This window comes from Pochonia chlamydosporia, chromosome 2 (assembly GCF_001653235.2).
Source record: "Pochonia chlamydosporia 170 chromosome 2, whole genome shotgun sequence".
Taxonomy (NCBI): Eukaryota; Fungi; Ascomycota; class Sordariomycetes; order Hypocreales; family Clavicipitaceae; genus Pochonia; species Pochonia chlamydosporia.
The window spans coordinates 1,522,770-1,540,951 of NC_035791.1; the positions used below are offsets into that span (position 1 = coordinate 1,522,770).

At 50.5% G+C, this 18,182-nt stretch overlaps 4 protein-coding genes across 4 annotated transcripts; 2 read left to right on the forward strand and 2 right to left on the reverse strand.

Moving 5' to 3' along the window:
• Window positions 1–1,436: 1,436 nt before the first annotated feature.
• On the forward strand, window positions 1,437–3,401 carry VFPPC_13298 (hypothetical protein; the record flags this gene model as incomplete). Its single annotated transcript, XM_018291075.1, has 3 exons — window positions 1,437–1,671; window positions 1,735–2,978; window positions 3,054–3,401. The coding sequence occupies 3 exons, from the start codon at window positions 1,437–1,439 to the stop codon at window positions 3,399–3,401; spliced, it is 1,827 nt and encodes a 608-aa protein (XP_018146614.1).
• Window positions 3,402–10,129: 6,728 nt separating this feature from the next.
• Window positions 10,130–12,274, forward strand: VFPPC_02614 (PHD finger domain-containing protein; the record flags this gene model as incomplete). The annotated part of the gene is made up of 2 exons (XM_022428283.1): window positions 10,130–10,155; window positions 10,255–12,274. 2 exons carry the CDS (start codon window positions 10,130–10,132, stop codon window positions 12,272–12,274), a joined length of 2,046 nt encoding a protein of 681 aa, XP_022284556.1.
• A 1,422-nt stretch (window positions 12,275–13,696) lies between these two features.
• On the reverse strand, window positions 13,697–15,363 carry VFPPC_17589 (stm1 domain-containing protein; the record flags this gene model as incomplete). Its single annotated transcript, XM_022429285.1, has 6 exons — window positions 13,697–14,255; window positions 14,323–14,386; window positions 14,503–14,607; window positions 14,702–14,860; window positions 14,996–15,014; window positions 15,343–15,363. 6 exons carry the CDS (start codon window positions 15,361–15,363, stop codon window positions 13,697–13,699), a joined length of 927 nt encoding a protein of 308 aa, XP_022285688.1.
• A 1,557-nt stretch (window positions 15,364–16,920) lies between these two features.
• Window positions 16,921–17,308, reverse strand: VFPPC_17588 (hypothetical protein; the record flags this gene model as incomplete). Its single annotated transcript, XM_022429284.1, has 2 exons — window positions 16,921–17,241; window positions 17,303–17,308. 2 exons carry the CDS (start codon window positions 17,306–17,308, stop codon window positions 16,921–16,923), a joined length of 327 nt encoding a protein of 108 aa, XP_022285689.1.
• Window positions 17,309–18,182: the final 874 nt, after the last annotated feature.

Sequence of the window (18,182 nt, forward strand, 5' to 3'; positions counted from 1 at the left end):
AAGTGGATGAGCTGCGTCGTGGATATTGGGGGATTTTCTGGGATCCGGGTACCTCCAGGACGACTCCGAGTTGCCCAGCACTGGCCGAGAGCGTACACGTACTCCCGTAGACACACACGTAGAGTCGACTGGAACCAATGTGAGTGGTGGGTTGGGAGGAGTTTAGGTTATTTGCAGACTCCTTCTCCATACACACACACGCACACACACACGCACTCACAGGCACAGGCACACACGCCTCTGTCCTAGCTGGTCTGGTCTTGCTCATGTATGTATATACGTACAAGCAGACACACGCTCCAGTCTGGGGCCTGTTGCAATACCCAGTTAGCAGAATCATGTTCCCACACGCCTCTCACCTCTCTTAACTTTCTGTCATCCCCCATCGTGCCCATCTATCTTCTTTATGAAAACCACACTCCCCCATGGACCCGCCTTCTCACGGTATCTTTCGACTTTATTAGTCGTGTGCAACTTCCCAGTCCCCAGTCCTTTCCGTCTTGTGCAAGCCTCATAAGGCACTCTTTGGTCTTCGCCTAGTCTTGGCCAAGCGTGGCATCACTAATCCGTGTACAAACACACACACACATTCTCTCATCTCAGTTCCTCTGGATTTTCTATATTACACGAAAGGAGCTGGCCCTCTTTCTGCTTCCTCTCTCACAGTCGTTCTTTCACCGTTCATCAATAACCTCAACGTCGTCAAAGGTCTCTACTGGATCCAACCTGCGATTACAACCCACAATACATCACTACACTCTCCTTACAATTCGACCGTATCATTTCTGGACTTCATATTGGTCGACGGCATTCTTTCTCAACTACTTCGAGAGCTCGTCTGTTCCCGTTCGTTTTTCATACTTCAGACGCCTGCGGCTAACGGTCTTTTCTCAACAACCTACATTTACATGGTGTCCGAGTCGTATCTGGTACAAGAGTAGGACGTGATTTCTCGTCGTCATACCACCAGAGCCCTCTGTCCAAGTATTCTCACGGTGTTAACTCAATATACGGACAAACCTGGTGTATCTGGATACGATAGCCCGGCGTCATCTGTGAACAACTTGCGCCTAACCCTACGCCGTTACTAATTTGGGCCATTAGGCGCGAATTTTCCCAACAAGTTTTTCAGGCAGATTCACCTTGCTCACTCCTCGCCGTTACACACTGACTACAAAAGCTTTTGCTGGCCCCCCCCCCTCCCCGGTACAACGACACAGCAAGGGAAAGATACGATTTCTCCTCTATCACTTCTTGATCGCCGTGGAAGAGGTTGATCACTTGCCCACAGGGTGGGAGACTTCTAGCACTGCCGCGTCTTGTTGTGTGAGCAGCCAGTTCTATCCTTCCATCTACCGACTCCGCACCGTCTAATTCATTTTGTCGACTTCTCTTGCAATCCGATTACTGCAGTGTTGGAAATGAGTGCCAACACCATGCATGGCAATGACGGAATGCTTTCCGGGGGAACAATGTGGATGTCACCACCAACATCCCAACCACGGAAACGGCCAGCAACAATATACACTGGCATGCCTTATACCGGTGGTGACGACACTAACCCGATGTCTGCCTGGAGTGATATGCACCTACAACAAGTCACCCACACACCAACATCACGGCCAACGTCCATTCCGCAGGAGATGCTTCCCCTAGCCACGTCCGGCCATGGTGAGTTTCCGATCAGTCCCATCACGATAATTTCTCCTAGAAAATCTAATAGGAATATCTCAGATGGGTGGAACCAACCGTCCTGCGGTGAAATACTCGATTTTCAAGGGTTGGACACAGAAGGGCCCATCGGGCAAGCCTATACCACGGATGAAGCGGTGCCAATCATTGACTTGCGATACTCTAGCCAGTCCCAAGACGGAGCGAATTTAAGCATGGATGGAGGAATACATGGGAGGAGGTTATCGAATTCTTCTCTGACAATTTCGACGTCCGAGCCGTTGTCCGACGTTCCGTCATCGTATGACGACTTTCCCGCTGGACTATCGGAAGCTCCATCCTACGCCTCGGACTATCTATCAACTGCGTCAAATCGAACGTCACTTATGTCCTCCATACATCTATCGCCAGTGGCTTCACCTCGAGCCAACCCTCAAAGTAGATCAGACCAGGTCCGAACTCAGAGTCGTGGGCGAGCCTCTCCTTCACCGAGACCAAGCGCTCGATCAGCACCGTACAGTCTAGAGGGATCAAAAAGTCAACGCTGGTCCACTGGATCATACGCCCCAACGCAAAACCGGCGGCATTCTCCCATGGTATACCACGGTGCTCAGGACGGGTATGTATCACATCAACGAATGTCACTGCAGAGCTACCCGCCGCCGATGCCGACACCATCGCTCCATGCAGGAGGTTTCCAAGGGGCTCCTCAACACCACTCATTCGTAATGCCGGGGCAGCCAATGTTTCCCCGTCACGGCATGATCCTACCATCTCACATGTCGCACCAGGGTCTTTTTGAACAACCGCCGACTCTACCATCACAAGGTGTATTCAAGATGCTTCAGAGCAATGGAAACCCTCACATGCTACATGGCCACTATACGGACCTATCCGACCCTCCTGACCTCTTTGGCGCTCTTTTGGAAGAGCAGGTCCCGCCGCCAGAAGAAGATATGAATCATTCGGATCCCAACATGATTCCCTACGAACAAGATTTGCGGTTCGAAGGCGACCTTTACACTCCCAAATGGGTCCGTGGCCAAGGAAACAAACGCGAGGGCTGGTGTGGTATTTGCAAACCAGGAAGATGGTTGGTCCTCAAGAACTCAGCTTTCTGGTACGACAAGTCGTTTACCCACGGTATCAGCGCTGCTACTGGTCAGCCGTTTGAGGAGCCACTGGACACTCGCCGAATGGATGGAAACCCGGATGTTTGGGAAGGCTTGTGCACCTCATGCAACGACTGGATTCCACTTGTGAGCAGCAAGAAGAAGGGCACAACGTGGTTTCGACACGCGTACAAGGTAAATTCAACATCATAGTTTTCTAGAGTTGTCGAGCCCACGGCAAACGATAGCTAACCATCCTCGTGCTCACAGTGCCATACACACCAAAAAGTCAAGGACACACCAAAGCGACGTCGGGACATTGGTAACAGTAGCACCAGAACTTTGGTCAACCACACACCGAAAACCAAACAAGATACTTCGACGCATCAGCCGGTCACGCCGCAGCCGGTCACAACACCGGTGTCTGGGCTCAATGTGCCAACATCAGTGCCGCCACCGCTGGTACCGCAGCTCCATCTCCAAGCTTTGCATCACCAGCAGCAGATGCCACACTTGTCCCAACATCAGGAGTCTACATCGGCAGCGTCAGAGTCTTTGTGTCGTCCTCATCCTATGTCTATGCCAGGTCCCGCTTCGACGATGAGAAACATGATCTAGCTTTTATGTCCACAGGCAGCTCCAATCAGCATTTCCTTGCGTCTTTGGGCCAGCTGGTGTTATGCTTTATGCTTCGTATAGCTATCATTTCCCTTTGTTGACGCCAAGTTTTGTATTCATGCCGATTGTTTTTTTGACGAGCAACTGAAAGAGAGCACGAAGTAACGATGTTTATCATAAACCCCACTATCAAGACGCACGAATGGACGTCTTTTTAGTTTTCTTTTTCTTTCCTTTGTTATGCAATATCAAACCTCCTCTGGGGCGGCTACGGGAACTTATAGAAAGGGGATATATGGTACGGTTTGGGCAAAAAGAAATTTGTATCCTGGTGAGATTGGGAAGCGGACCCAGGGAAGAGCTCAATGTTTTCGACATGGAAGTACGGCCTGGTGAATTGGCCGCAGCGGTTTCGGGGATATCCCTCCTGTTCTCGTATTCCTTTCATGTTACTTTTGCGTTTCGTCTTTCTTCGCTTCTCCACTTTTGCTATTTTTTCTACATTGATGTATATCCTTCGTTGGTGTATATTTTCAACTAATACCTTTTTTGATCTTCTACACATTGTATCTCTCGTTTTGATGTTCCGGTGACTTATCGTATACGGCTGCCACAGACGAGTTGGTCTCAGTCAATGGTAGACAGACGCTTTCTCCCAAATTTATGCTCCCCGAGTTTGTCAGCCTGGGCGTTCCAGGACACTTCGCTCAATGGGAGCCCACGCTCCTCGGGCACAGCGTTGTCTTGGACGCCCAACTAGCATAGCATTATTATAGTAGTACTGGAGGATTATGATTATGTTGCTCCTTGCTCCTGGCTAGTTTTGCGCACTTCCCACGGGGAGCATACCGAAGGGGAATACCATGATCATGATAGAGATCCGGCTATTGTGTCCTTGTATTTCCCTGGATTTGAGTGTTTCGACGGGACTGTCATCCACGTCTCTTGAGAGCTTTGTTTACCTTTTTGCATCCAAAATTTGGTGTATTGGCAAGACAAAAGTTCTGCTGGGCAGTTGGTGAGTCGTGTATTGCATGGGACCATCTTACGTAGACGCATTTGGACAGAGGTAGAAACCATGATTGAGGCGAATCAGTAGTGTGAACGTGTAACAAACTAGTCCCTTTATAGTGAAATCTTGTATTATGCTAAAATGCGACAGTCATGTTTACAAAGGGAAGTGAAGGCATGGCGCTCCGGGATGCCGTCGGAACCAGAGAGTCATTCATGTTTTGAGCGTCACTAATGTACCATTTCGCGGGCGACGTTCATCAACGGGCTCTATTCATGGATTAACTTGCGAAATTGCCAGGTAAATGCAGGAGGGATAGTGTAAGAACATAGTTGTCTGTAAACTTGGATTGCGCCATTCTTGAGAGACGTCTCAAGAATGCCTGTAGCCTGCCCTACGACTCCACGGTCACACTGATGCGCCTGAGGATGTGAGCGCAGCTTGATAGATTGCTGAGAGCGTGCAGATTTGTTGTTATAGTATGTCTGTATTGGCTGGCATACGGGTTGTCAGTTGGTCTAGAATTTAGATGTGTTGTTGGCTGGCCGATACTGATATTTGATGATTGAGAACTCTGGTTGTTGGCATCTCAGCATTGCAGAACTACTGACTGCGTTGCCTCTGCTTCTAAAAGGCTGTACTGTCTGTAGCTGCTTTGCTTTCAGAAATAGGGATCGATCTACCTGGACTTGGGATGATCATGGCCTGGTAACGGCGAACGGCGAGAGTACGTGCAAACCATTCGACGCATCTCGGTTTGGGGAAGTGTTCGGGTGATAGACACGGCTTCAGTCAGGGCTGCTTTTCAGCTGTCATTGCTCGATTTAAGCGCCCCATTTGATGCACTGCAACATTGACTCCTGAAAGTCAAAATACTCAAGTCGTGAATATCTGGTACTTGTTGTGTTTCATCAGCCATCAATTTATGTGTTTCTGCGGTCGGTTGTCCCTGGTTGAGATCGTGGTGAAACGAGAGCCAATCATTTCTGGTGAACCCTCATCATATGCGACCGAGACAAAAGGAGAATGAAAGCCTCATCGAACCGGCCCAGACAAATGAGGACGCACGGGTTAAGATTGTCCTCAACCTGCGCAATACATTTTCTGTTCGCCCCAGGGAAAACAAATACAGTACTTTTAGGCGTCTTCAACTGTTCTCAACATTTGGGCAGCCACACTGTTTGTCCGAGCTTCTGATCTAGTCGAGAACAAGTGGCTACCCATCCCTCCTTGAGGTCAACGTGCCTCAAGACCAGAGTACGCCACAGTGGACGAAGCTCGGTGATGTGGGAGATGTTCCGTGCCTCGACAGGTCGACTTCGCTAGTTCTTTACTTTCCAAGAACTAATACTACGCCACCATAGTTCGTTCCTGGTTGTTGAAGTGCATATGTGATGACAGCTTTTCGTCATTGACCCCCCTCATTTCAGCTATCCTTGGACGATTATTACTTATTGTTTCCACTCTGTGATCAGGTCCATCAGTGCAGATCTCCAGCTTGATGCCATGAGAATGGCAGAGAGGCACATATTCGTGTGGCTCAAAGGAAGAAACGAGACGGTTGGACAACATGACAAAAAAAAAAAAAAAAAACCTCGCCATCTTGATGGTCGACTGCGTCCGACTCAACCCGGAGAGCCGAAGATTCAGCCTCTTCAAATACGGAGCAACTACCATCCTGGTTGGGGTGGTTAATGCTAAACAGTGTTGCCCGATATGTGGCTGCTGATTGTTACCAGGATAATGATGTGGGCCGAAATATCGAATTTCATGTCCAAAAGATGGGTTGAGGGGCTGATCTCCATTCATCAGCCAAAACAAGAAAAAAAATCGCATGAAATGCGAGGCGGCCAACAAGCATGGAACCTTCCCCCAGTGAGAAAGCACCTGGTATGATGGCGGCTCAGGGACCAGACGACTTCAGGTACAGAGTCCGTGTGCCTGAGCACTCCAAGTTCATGGCACTATGGCAACAGATCTTGCACATCTGGAACAAGTCTGGTTGATGAGGGCGTGGCGTTCACGGGCACCTTTAATATCGACTCCCGGCGTATCCTGCATGATGAGACATGAAAAAGAGGCCATGTCTTATCAGCAGTCCACAGATATGAGACTTTCCTCAGAGCCATTCGCCCAAGCCGTCCTGTTCCCGCGCCAAAGTCAGCATGGGAATTCGATGCACCGAAATTGACCATGCAAATAGTTTCCTTTCGTGGATGTCTACTCCATCCAACGATTCAGGCAATCTAGCCCAACCATCTTGAGTATGGATTTAGCCTTTTCAAAATTGGCAGTCATTCTGGCGTTGGCCACTTGTTAGAAAACACTACCGTTGACTTAGCCTATAAAGCTCTTAAATGCACCATGCTAATGTGTCTTTGGTTCAACATGAAGAAAATTGCAGCCAAAATGGCTCAGTGCTGATCGAGATCCTGACCCGGACGGTGGCTTGTGCTGACTTCCCTGTTTGAGCAACAGTCCACCACCCAAAATGTAAGGACCCGCTATCCCCACGATTTTGCATCTGGAAGTCTGCATCTGACATGGCTGTCCGGCCAAGACAGGATCGGGCTTGATACAGAATTCATATTTGGGGATATTGTTGTAACCTTGTATCCATTTGACGAAAGACTTTCCGGCCAAATTCTTTTGCCGTCTTAACCAGGGTCTTCGTGGCCAAGATATCGAAATTGACCTGTTTAACCTGCAAATTAACTTAGATCAGCCCAGCCAGCAAGTTCAAAGTGCCTAACTACCTAGGCGACAAGACAAGTCATATCTACCAAAACCCCAGCCTAGGCAGGAGAACGCAGTTCTGACACCTTGGGGGGGGGGGGTAGATGGAGGGCAAGCCGCACACAGTTAAAATGCTATATCACCGATCCGCTATCGTTCTTGAGGGACTTCTTGTTCCAGAGTCGCCAGTTTGTATTGTGTCGCCTTGGGTGATATGGTACAAGGTGAAAAATGAGGATGCCAAACGAATGCCTACAACATGAATACCGCATTATGACTGCTGAATATTTGAAAGATGGAATATAAACCACGGCATCATCTCAGCCTGGTTAGAGCTTGGTGTCATGTTTTTAGGCGGTGGCAAACTTAGCGTTGCAACACAAGGCTCTCTCGAGCCAGGATGGAACATCGGACGTCGAGAGAGCCACAGGAAGGGAGAAATTGCGAAGATGCTCGTATCGCGGGCATGCACGGTGGCCCAGTGGGTTAGGCAGGGAAGTTGGATGTTTGCCAAAATAAGCGCCAGGGATGGACAGGAGTTGTGTCTTCGTGCATGCATTTTCTTGCATCCATGGAAGAAGATCAACTTGATTGGCGGTGCGTCGAGAAAGCGACGGACCAAACTGGATAGCAGAGATATGCAATAATATGCTTGAAAGAGCGCTTCATTCATGGAGCATGATGGTGAGATGCGGAGTCACAATTGAAATGAGCAGCAGAGATTGAATAAGGACATGGAAGGATTGCTCCTGCTCTTACTTGACGTCGACCGTCTCGGACAGACTGGGAAGTTGCGAGTGGCATAGATGCCCGTTTTGGAGCCAAAGTCATCTCGTGGTTGGTTGTAGCCAGCCGCTTTGGCCACCATAGAGCTGTTTCGGTATCAATGGCAATTTTGACTTCATCATATGTCTTCAAGAGTTCTCAGAAATCTCTGTGTGACAGCGGCGCATGTCCCCAATCCAAAACAAAAGAGAGTGACCAGCCAAATCCGAGGCTGCCGGGCCGTTCCAAATCCTTTCGGGGCGACCACTACCAGAAATTGATTCTTCACAGACCAATACTTTGATCCAAAGGGGGGAGGCAACATGTCCGAACCTGAGGGAAGGGAGACAGTCGACCTGAGATGCAGCCACAGAGACAGAAAGAGATATGCCCGGGAGCAAGAGACTCCTCGTCCTCATCCCTGCAGTACGGTCCAAGGTGGAACGCTTTACCTTGTGCCTTGGAGAGTCTCCGCCCGTCTCTTGAGCAACTCAAACAGGCGAGGAGCTGATTGTCTCTCCCTGGAATTCGCTGCAGGCAAGCGGGCCAGCAAGGACTTGAGAGAATCCCACATGGGACTAAGACCGCCCAAGCTGTCCAGTAAGCTTTGGTCAGGTCAGTCAAAAAGAATGGCCATGCCCGAATGGCCAGACATGGCAAGGATGTCGATGGTGCTGGTGCAAAAGGCATGGTCCAAAAGCAGAGACTATAACGTCAGAAGTCAATCCGGCCATGGTCCAAAAGCCAAGTCGCCGAAAGCACGCAAGAACAAGCCGCAGCAAACGAGACAATTGTGTATGGCATGGCATGGCGTACCAAGGTACTGCCAAACTGCATCAATCATGCACTGAAGCCCACAATTTCGTCTCCGCCTGGCTTAGATTCAGGAACGACATGTTCTCAGTCACTCTGGTCGCGGGGTGAGCTGTGAGGGTCTGTTCTCAGCCCAGGCACAAAAGTTTAACATCATGGAAATCTGAATGGGGCCGTGCAATTGACGGATATGGACATGGACAAGCACGGGCATCACGAGTCTCTCCAACGACCGTTTGGCTGACGAACGGAATGTCTCGCGAGAAAGGGTTCTGGTTTCTGTCGGAGTGACGGTTTGCCAAGAGGAACAGAGAGTCGTTGCTCTCTCTTCCAATACCCGCTGAACCTTCACCTCGCCCATTTGGGGAATGAAAGCCAGTCACAGCCAGTCAAACCGGGTCAACCAAGTCGAACTCAGGCCGTCCTTGGTACCCCTGTTCCGCCCTTCTCTGTTGGAGTGGGCGGCGGTCCACTGGTTGCTCGCCCGTTGTCCCTCGCCAAAATTTTGTCCGAGTCGAGCATGGAGCTGGAGCTGAGCTTTTGCGGCGGACTGGAACCAAGGTGCCTCATCCTGCCTCTTCTGCCTGGAGACAGACTCCCCCGGTGCCGCCCACCGGCCCATCATCGCCAACCGATCGAGTGCTATCTGACTAGCTCGTCATTTGCTCGTGGATGTCTGCAATCTAGTTTGCTAATGCTCATCTCTTTCATCCTCTCCTTCTTTTCCTAACACATCGTTCCTATCAAAGGTGATTGCGTTGAACCTGTCGTCTATTTTACCGTTCGTCCTTCCTACGCCCCGTTTAGTTCGTTTCTGTTTCCCTCTCGACCAAGTTGATACAAGTCACTGGTAGCAAACATAACTGCCGGCATTGTCTCCCTTCTGTGGTGACCACCAGCGGGGTCCCCCTTGTTGACTTGACTTTTAGTGGTCGAGGTGAGCTCCGTCTCGTCTCCCCTCTTGGTCTCCCTTGACTCCTGCAGTGGGTGATTGCTCGTGCTTTTCTCGAATCTGACCAAAGCATTTTTGCCCTTCTCCCAGTTTTCTTCTTCCATGAACCTAATGATATTCTGTTTCTTTCTTTTTCATGACTGATATTCGTCCTTATTCTGTGTACCTCTAATACCAATCTCCTGCCCCGGGACGTTTTTGCCTGTACAAACCGGCATAGCCTCTCACCAAGACGAACGACAGATCTTCGTTTGCAGCCCTCTTACCGCCGTGTGAATCCAAGTTGCACGCAACTGACATTGGTCCGGAACACTGCATCACTGTGATTGGATACTTTCAAAACACCTGGCACATAACCGGTTTGAATCGAATCACCAATTTTGCCCTGCTATTACAATCCTGGGATGAATATTCTTGGGCTGTAACATTATTGCAATCCCACGGTTTGCTATGAGCGAGGATTATCTGGCCGCAAGGTATGTCTGTTCAGCACCGCGCACTCCCCACTTTCCACCACCGACTATTCATTTATTGTTACACATTCGAGCTGACTCGATAATCGTTTTCTACAGTAGCTTTGGAGAACCAAACGCTCAGCCGCCCACGCCGAAGCAAACCCCAACAACTGCCACCTTTCCGAGTCCCATATTCGAAACGCCGAAACACTATCAAGGCTCTTTTTCAGAAGCCGGTGGCTTGACTCCTCGGTTTGCCGAAGAGTACTCCGTCTTCAACGCAACTCCAGGCAACCTACGTGGTACCCAAGGTCCTTTCCCAGACCTTATATCTGCCACATCGGCGAGCTCTTCTGTTGGTCATAAGCGGTTGTTGTCTGCTGAGGGCCTAGCTGTTGAAATCGCCGCGCATGTAAACCACTTCTCCCCAAACCCAAGCGCCGCTTTGCCTCCTGTTGCTCCAGCCCACCGTTTACCGTCGTCTCCAAACCCATCCGCTGCTACCAGCTTCAACCCTCAGCTCAGTCCCCGTCTATCCAAGACCCCGACCTCATTATCCAAGAAAGCTCGACGGGGTTCTATCACCGAAGAGGAGCCGACCCAGGTTATTTCACCGCCGCCCACGGCACGAAAGGGAGAGCGAAAGCTCGCCCCAAAGGTCAATATGCAAAATGACCAAAGCTTCGGCCATCCGGACTTCCATGATCCATCGCAACAGGAAATGGCGGTATTGATGGGAAGTGCTACCGACATGTTCGGCTATCCGATGTCTGCTCCAGCCGTTACACAATCCAACTTTTGGGACCCATCTATGTCTGTGAATATGGATCTGGACTTCACAGCAAGTGCTAATATGTTCCAACCTCCTACGCCTTCTCACCGCCATACAGGCTCTTTTGATTGGAACAGCGATATTCAGCTTTTCCAGGATACCAGCGCTCCGCCCTCGTCAAATCAAGAAAATTTACAGCCCGTTAGACAAGAGAGAACACTGGCTCCAAAACCACCAGCATCTACTGCTGTATGCACCAGCGCTACCGACCCTTCGTTGTCGACATCTTTTGCCCCTATGTTGGATGACCCGTTTAACATGGTAAATTCCGGCAATGGTGTTGACCCAGGCTTACTTTTCAGTCGACCGCAGAGCGCCTCCATGGATGCTGAATTCAGTACTATGGTTCAATCTGGATCTGCAGAGGCAGCAATTGTCCAATCGGGTAAGGCCCAAGTAGGAGATGTTCGCAGGTCAGGCGTTGTCAGAGACGGAAAGAAGGCCATCAAGGGACCAGACCGAGCAACGGCAAGCTCTCCAGTAAAGGCATCGGGCAGGCCAGGACTTGGTCGAAGCGTTAGTGAGAATCGAGGAAGGAAAGGCGCGAGACGAGGCTCGCTTCCGGTGTTGGCTCCTGCAGCGAGGCCAGCCTCTGGGTCAGGAATCACAGCCAGCAAATCTACATCTCGTCTGCCAGGCAGGATATCGCCGCTCAAGACACAGCAGCGGTTATCGAGTCTAGCATCCATCCCAGAGACATCGCCGCAGGCCAGACAACGCGCCTCTATCAGGTTCTCCATTGATGCACACGGGCGAGCGACAGTCGAAACCACAATGCTAGGAGGTGGCGGTACCTCGATGACTCGAAGTCAAAGTTCTCAGGACCTGTCAACACGTCGAAGCTGGTCATCGGCGGAAGATGATTCTGATACTGATGATGAACCCATAATAATCCCCAGCCGGACCAGCTCTTTCAATGCGTCGTTCGCTCTCCCGGATCCCCGGAAGCCAGTAGGGTCAATTTTCCACTCCTCGAGGCGAAGCGTCAGCGACAGAAGCAATAGCAACTCGGCCAACGAGGGGGAGAGCGAAGCAGAGACGGTGGTTAATGAGAAACCCGGCAAGGTCGGAGATGCGGCTAGCGAATTGAGAAAAGTTGTCCAGGATCGACAGAAGCGCTCTCTCCAGGTCGGATCCAGTCGATCGTCACAGCGGACCTTGAACACCAATCTTCGCAACTTTCCTGGAGGTATTATTTCACCAACCAGCCTGACTGAGTCAAGCTACGGGCCGGATACCTATAACGTCCGATGCGTATGCAACATCAGCAAGGCAGACGAGAGTGATGGCTTCATGGTTCAATGGTAGGTCGTTGTAACTCCCAAAGACGTCTTCTCAAACGCAGCATCCTGATAATTGTCTCTTGTTAGCGAATCGTGTGAAATGTGGCTCCACGGAAAGTGTATCAATATTACCCGGCGGACAATGCCGAGTGTATACATCTGCGGCTTTTGTGCAAACACGCCCAACATGGCGGGACGTAGGACACGAGATAATGCTTTGGGAATCGGGACATCGGTGTCTCCTTTGGCGAATAAGTCTTTTAGGTCTTTTCGGTAAAGACTGGGAATCGTTTTTTTTTTGGGGGGGGGTGCAAAACAATTGGCATAAGCATGGCATTTCATGGGGTTAATGGTTATTCGGTCCTTTCTGGTTATATATTTATATGATGGCAGTCATTCTGTGTTTCAAGACCAGTCAAGTTTCTTGTATGAAGGAGCCGCATTGTAGGAATACAGGGACGAAAAAGATGTTTATACTTTTGGGGGACCAGAGCAAGATGGCGATGTTGTTCAAAAAGTATATACGATGCCCCTATTAGAGGGTAAAGTCGCAGGAGAATAATGAAAAGTACACATGGAAGTTACCCGGAATAAATGGACGGTTTAAGAATGATATGGAAAGGTGTAAGCAATGTGAACTACATGTCTAGGCATCAATGCAGCACACTACGCGGCACATGAGGAATGGCTACTTACCATGCACCACGATGGAGATTGACATCAGAAACGTACCATATCTTCTGCATGCAATAGTCACGGCATGAACAAAATAAACCACACAAGTTCGTAGCACAAACACTCACAAGTCCAGGTCAGGTCAAACAAGGAAAACCATTCAGTTATACCTATAAGTAGAAAGAGCAAAAAAAAAAGATCACAGAGAAAAAAGAAAAAAATCAGGAACTGCCCAACGTAGACAAGACTCGCGTAGCGGGTACACCCGCACCGTTACCAGCCAAAAGAAATCAGACCATTCCGACCAAGTGTTTTCTAAAAAAAAAGGGTTGTAAAACTTGTTTTTCCCCCGACCGCCAGTCCCTTTGTTTTCGGGTGGCTAAAAATTAAAAAAAAGAGGACAAAACCATGAGGATGCTTTGAAAAACCCTCCCTTTCCACCGAGTAAAGGTCAACTTTGTGTGGTTCTCCCTTTCTTGAACGGTGGCAACACTTTTTTTTTCTCTCTCTTGTTGATTTTCTTCGTTCCTCTCTTTTTCCTTTTTTTATTTCTTCTTCCAGTAACTGTCCATCGCATTTACTAAATTTTGATTTTGAGACGCAACCTTATGGCTCCGTGAGAAGGCAGTGAAAGGATTGCTTTCGGGCTCCCGGGGTAGATGTGTACGCCCTTCGAGATATATTCAACATGGCCATGGTGGGGTATCTTGCGCCATGGACATGTCGAAATTACTCAAGATAAAGGGAGCCAGTGTACGCCGCCGCAGGGCGTTTATTTGCCGAGGCTGGGGAAGGCAGACTCGTCCTTGGTGTTGATGTTAGCGGCACCACCTCGTCCACCGCGGAAGTTGCCTCCACGGCCACGATCGCCGCCACGCTCACCACCACGTCCACCACGGCCGCCGCGGCCACGGGGAGCACCGCGTGTGCGCTCAGGCTCGACGAAGCGAGGGTCGAAGTCGATGGTCTGCTTGACCTTGCGCTCACGCTCACGCTGCTTCTTGCCGTGGCTACCGGAGATGAAGTCCTCGTCCTCGGCCTTCTCGAGGGCCTTGGCGCCAGCCCACTTCTTGTCGAGCTTGCTGCCCTCGTTGGCCTCACGGACCTTGAAGCCGCCCTCAAGGCTGAGCTTCTTCTCGGCCTGCTGGGCGAGGTAGTCGGCGTAGGAGACGCTCTTGTCCTCAGGCTCAGCGGGCTCTTCGCCAGCGGCATCCTCGGCAAGGGCATCCTTCTTCTCAGATTGGGCAATGGCCTCGCCAGCCTGCTCATCCTTCAGCTCAGCCTCGCCTTCATTGGCGCCCCAGGACTGGGCAGCCTGCTTCTCGGAGCCACTGCAACATTACCAATGTTAGATAGCATTCAACAGAGAATCAGTAAAGGGATATGTAGGAGGCGTACGGGTGGACACCAGTGCGAGAGGTGTGGCGGTCATCGTTCTCACGGGGGCGACGAGAGCCGCGGCCTGGTGAAAATGGCACGTTAGTATGTCTCTTGTTTCTTACGAGCCCAGCCGTCGGCTCCAGGCTGTGAAAGGTGGACCGCAATTGGGGAAAGAGAATGTCATTTCCTATTACTTACCGCCACGGACACGAGCACCGTAGCCACCACGGGGGCCATCTCTAGAGGCCTCGTCGGTGGAGCGAGCGTGGTTTCTGTCGCTGCCGGCACCACGGTCGCGGAAAGCTATACAACAGCACAGTTAGTTTTTTATCATCTTGACATTGCGACGTTGGAGATGCCCAGCGAAGCTTGCGATAGACTCGAAAATCCAACTTACCACCCTCATTTCCACGGGGACCTCCGCGGCGGTTGCCAGTGCCGCGAGTAGGAGCAGCGGGAGCCTGGGGCTCAACGTTGCGCTTAGTGGTACGGGCGGTGGCCTTGTCGACGGTCTTGACGGGGGCAATTGGCTTGTCCTCGCCAGAGTCGTCGTTGCCTGCATTCGCGATACTAGGTCAGCCTGGTTTCAATTACGCGCAAAGGATAATATGTGGCTGCGAAAATTCAACGGCTACCCGAAGAGAACGGTATCAGGAAGCTCGAGAGGGTTGGCGGCCAGAAAGGTTCGTACCAAGGAAGGCGAAACGGTTCTGCAAGAAAAAACAGTTAGCTTTGATATCAACAAGAGAATGATCGAGACGGATGCCGAGAGCTCATTGCTTGAGACTCGATGAGGAAAAAAAAAAGAAACGAAGGGTAGAGGCAGAGGAAAGGGGGCAGATCTGGCCGGAACACAGGTCGGGCGACATGGACGTCGGCAAGACGAGAGGGACGGCGCCTGTGATCAGGGAGAACTTGAGGGCCGAGGCGATGAAGCCGACAGCGATGGCGATGGCATTGACAACGGTGATGGTTTGGGTGCGAGGGAAGCGATGAGGCAATGGCCTCTACGTCAAGGGTACACGATATCGTCCATACCTGAGAAGCGACCTGGGACATCTTGATGGCCTTGGGCGAGTCGGCTACTTTGCAATTGTCTGTGTCGGCGGTCGGGTGCTACTTGTGGAGGAAGGGGGAGGTGCTTAAGATCGCATGACCTCGGAGAGGATTAAGCGCGCAAAAGTCTCTGGTGTCTGGGGGGGTCAAGGTGGGTGTGAAGCACCAGAAAAGAGTCAGTCAGTCAGCAGCTGTGGACTGGGTGTGGTGATCAAATAGGATGGCAGACTGGATGAGTGGAAAGAAACCAGACTGCACACGATGAAATGCGTGACGGACCAGTTGACTGGACCAGACGTCAGGTCTGCGGTGCTCTGATTGACTGGGGGACGTCCCATGGCAGCCAGCCCAGCCAGCCAGATGCGTCAACTCATCAACTGCCAGATGCCGGCTCAAGTCAACTTAGAAGTCACTGGCAGTGGACCGACGGGCCAAGTTGCACTGTAAAGCCCTGGTCTGGTACTTACGGCGCCCGGTGCAGTGGCCACAAGCCTTGCAGTGCCAAAAAATGTCCCAAAAATGTCCTGCTGCCTGTGCTGTGGCCCGCCTTTTCGCTTAATTCCGTGAATTTTTGTCGTGGATTTCTGTTAGGGCTCCATACCGTGAGCAGGTATTCCTGTTAGTGTGCACAGCTATTTCATTACCCAGGAATAACAGCGTGGCTTGGGGCCGTGTCCCCGCCCTCCCACTGGCCCACAATATCAAGCTTTACAACTGACCAATGGCCATGCTCCGTGGCCATGCCCGCCTCGTACCCACTTCATGCTCAATGCCGCCTCGTCGCCGGTCCCAGAGCTCGGGTCTCGAAGCTTTAATCCACAACCGTCCAGCCGTTTCTGGCACCAAACGCCAAGACTGCATCATTTGCTGTCGGAGACATGGAGACGCATTGCATCTGCTGGCCGTGAGACGCGAACACAATCAAATCCTTGGATGTCATTTCCCACCCGGGACACCTCGATACTCAATGACCATTCTACGTGAGGCACAGTCCTGCCTACTATCGCCCAGATGACGGAAACCTTGGTTCCTACCAAAACAGTGTATTGTCTCGTACACTAAATAACCTGCATTATATCAGTATATCCATTGACTCACTCAGATATAGATGCTCCTTTCCTATATACCTACCTAGGTAGGTAGTCATCCCGCAGACTGGCCGCATGGGAGCCGACTTCCACCACAGGACTAGAGGTGTCGTGTGCCAACTACATCGAGCCCAAGGTTTATTTTCTTTACATGAGCGACCAAATAGATTATCAAAATACACATATATTAACGGTCAACCTACTCAATTGTACGTCCACGCAACAAACCACGTCTTATGGGTTCAATCAACCCAAATGTGACAATCATTTCAAAGGTTTTTCTCCTCCGTCTTTCAATACCACTTATTGTTACAAGAAAAGAGACCATCCCACGTCCTGTGCACATTTTCTGCTCTCAGAAAGGCCCATGACACGATACCTAGTCATGAGGTCAATTCGTCATCTCTCGCCATTAATATGAATCGGTCCACGATCACGCCACCTGATTCCATTACCATGTTCTGCTGGTGAACTAGTCGATCGGAAGGGGCTCATATTTTTCGGTTTCTTCCACACCGGTACGAACAGGCGAATTGAAACTTGGCACCATGTTGACAGACTCGCCATTGGTGTCCTCCTCGGGAACAGACCGCAACTGGTCATCGGTCCTTCTAAGCGGGTCTTTAGGACGTAGATGCCATTCTCCATTGATGTCCTCGAAGGACTCAACGAGCGTGGGTGGCTTGATAGGGTTCACGCGGCCGTTGATCAGGGTATTCTCCTCGGTGCGCGACACCATCGGAGCTCCCGTCACACAGAGCGCGAAAACGGCGCTGGCGAGAATGGCTGCAGTCTACGGAGTAGAGGAGGTGAGTAGAGTTTCGGTATGGGGGGGGGGGAGTATCACGGCTCACCTTCATGGCTGGTTTGTTCTAAGGTCTATAGGGTGGATGTTTAAAGCTCTAGTAGTTGGTTGATACGAAATTATGAAATACAAAGGGGTTGACAGCCCGCTCTTATAGTCGATTTCGAAGCAAACAAGAACCGTTTAAAGTGTGCCGCGCACTGGCGGCAAACTTGAGATTGAGCTGCAGCTGAAATTATAGTCGTTGATGTTTCCGGGCAAGACATTACGACACAACCCCTCAGTGGACAATGCTCGCAAGTACACAAAGGACTTATCCAAATACACACATCCAACACTTGTGACGATACCATGTAAAATGTGACACAACGGGCCACCAACATCCAACCAACAAGCATCCATGGAATGCGCCCGCCATAGCGTCGTGAGGTGAAATTGCCGATTACTGCAGGCGACTATCGTTTATGATAAAATATCACGTTTTGCGGCTTTCCTGTGTACATGGCGGGCCAACACAGAGTGAAACATGTTCACCTGAGGTATTTATGGAAAATTAGCGATGGCTCAGTTGGGGAAATTGTCGCAGGACTGCGTGGCGGCGATGCCGTTGCGGTTGATCAGATGGAATAAGCATAGGCCATTGACATTGTCAATCACCTCAAATCGACCGATGCCTCCGCCCCCGATAGTGCACGGATCCGAGATTTTGGAAGACTGCTCGGTAGTCGTAAACTAGTACCAGACAGTGATACCTCATATGTTAAGTATGTAGTATCCGTTTATTTATGGTTTTAAGTATAATATCTCAGCTAGGAAAAGGCAGTACTGACAAGTAGTATCTCGTGAACTCGTACGACATGCAGCCAAGGCTGTGCAAGCATAATTCTATCATCTTTGGCCGGATTTTGTCTTTTGCGACATGACATGTT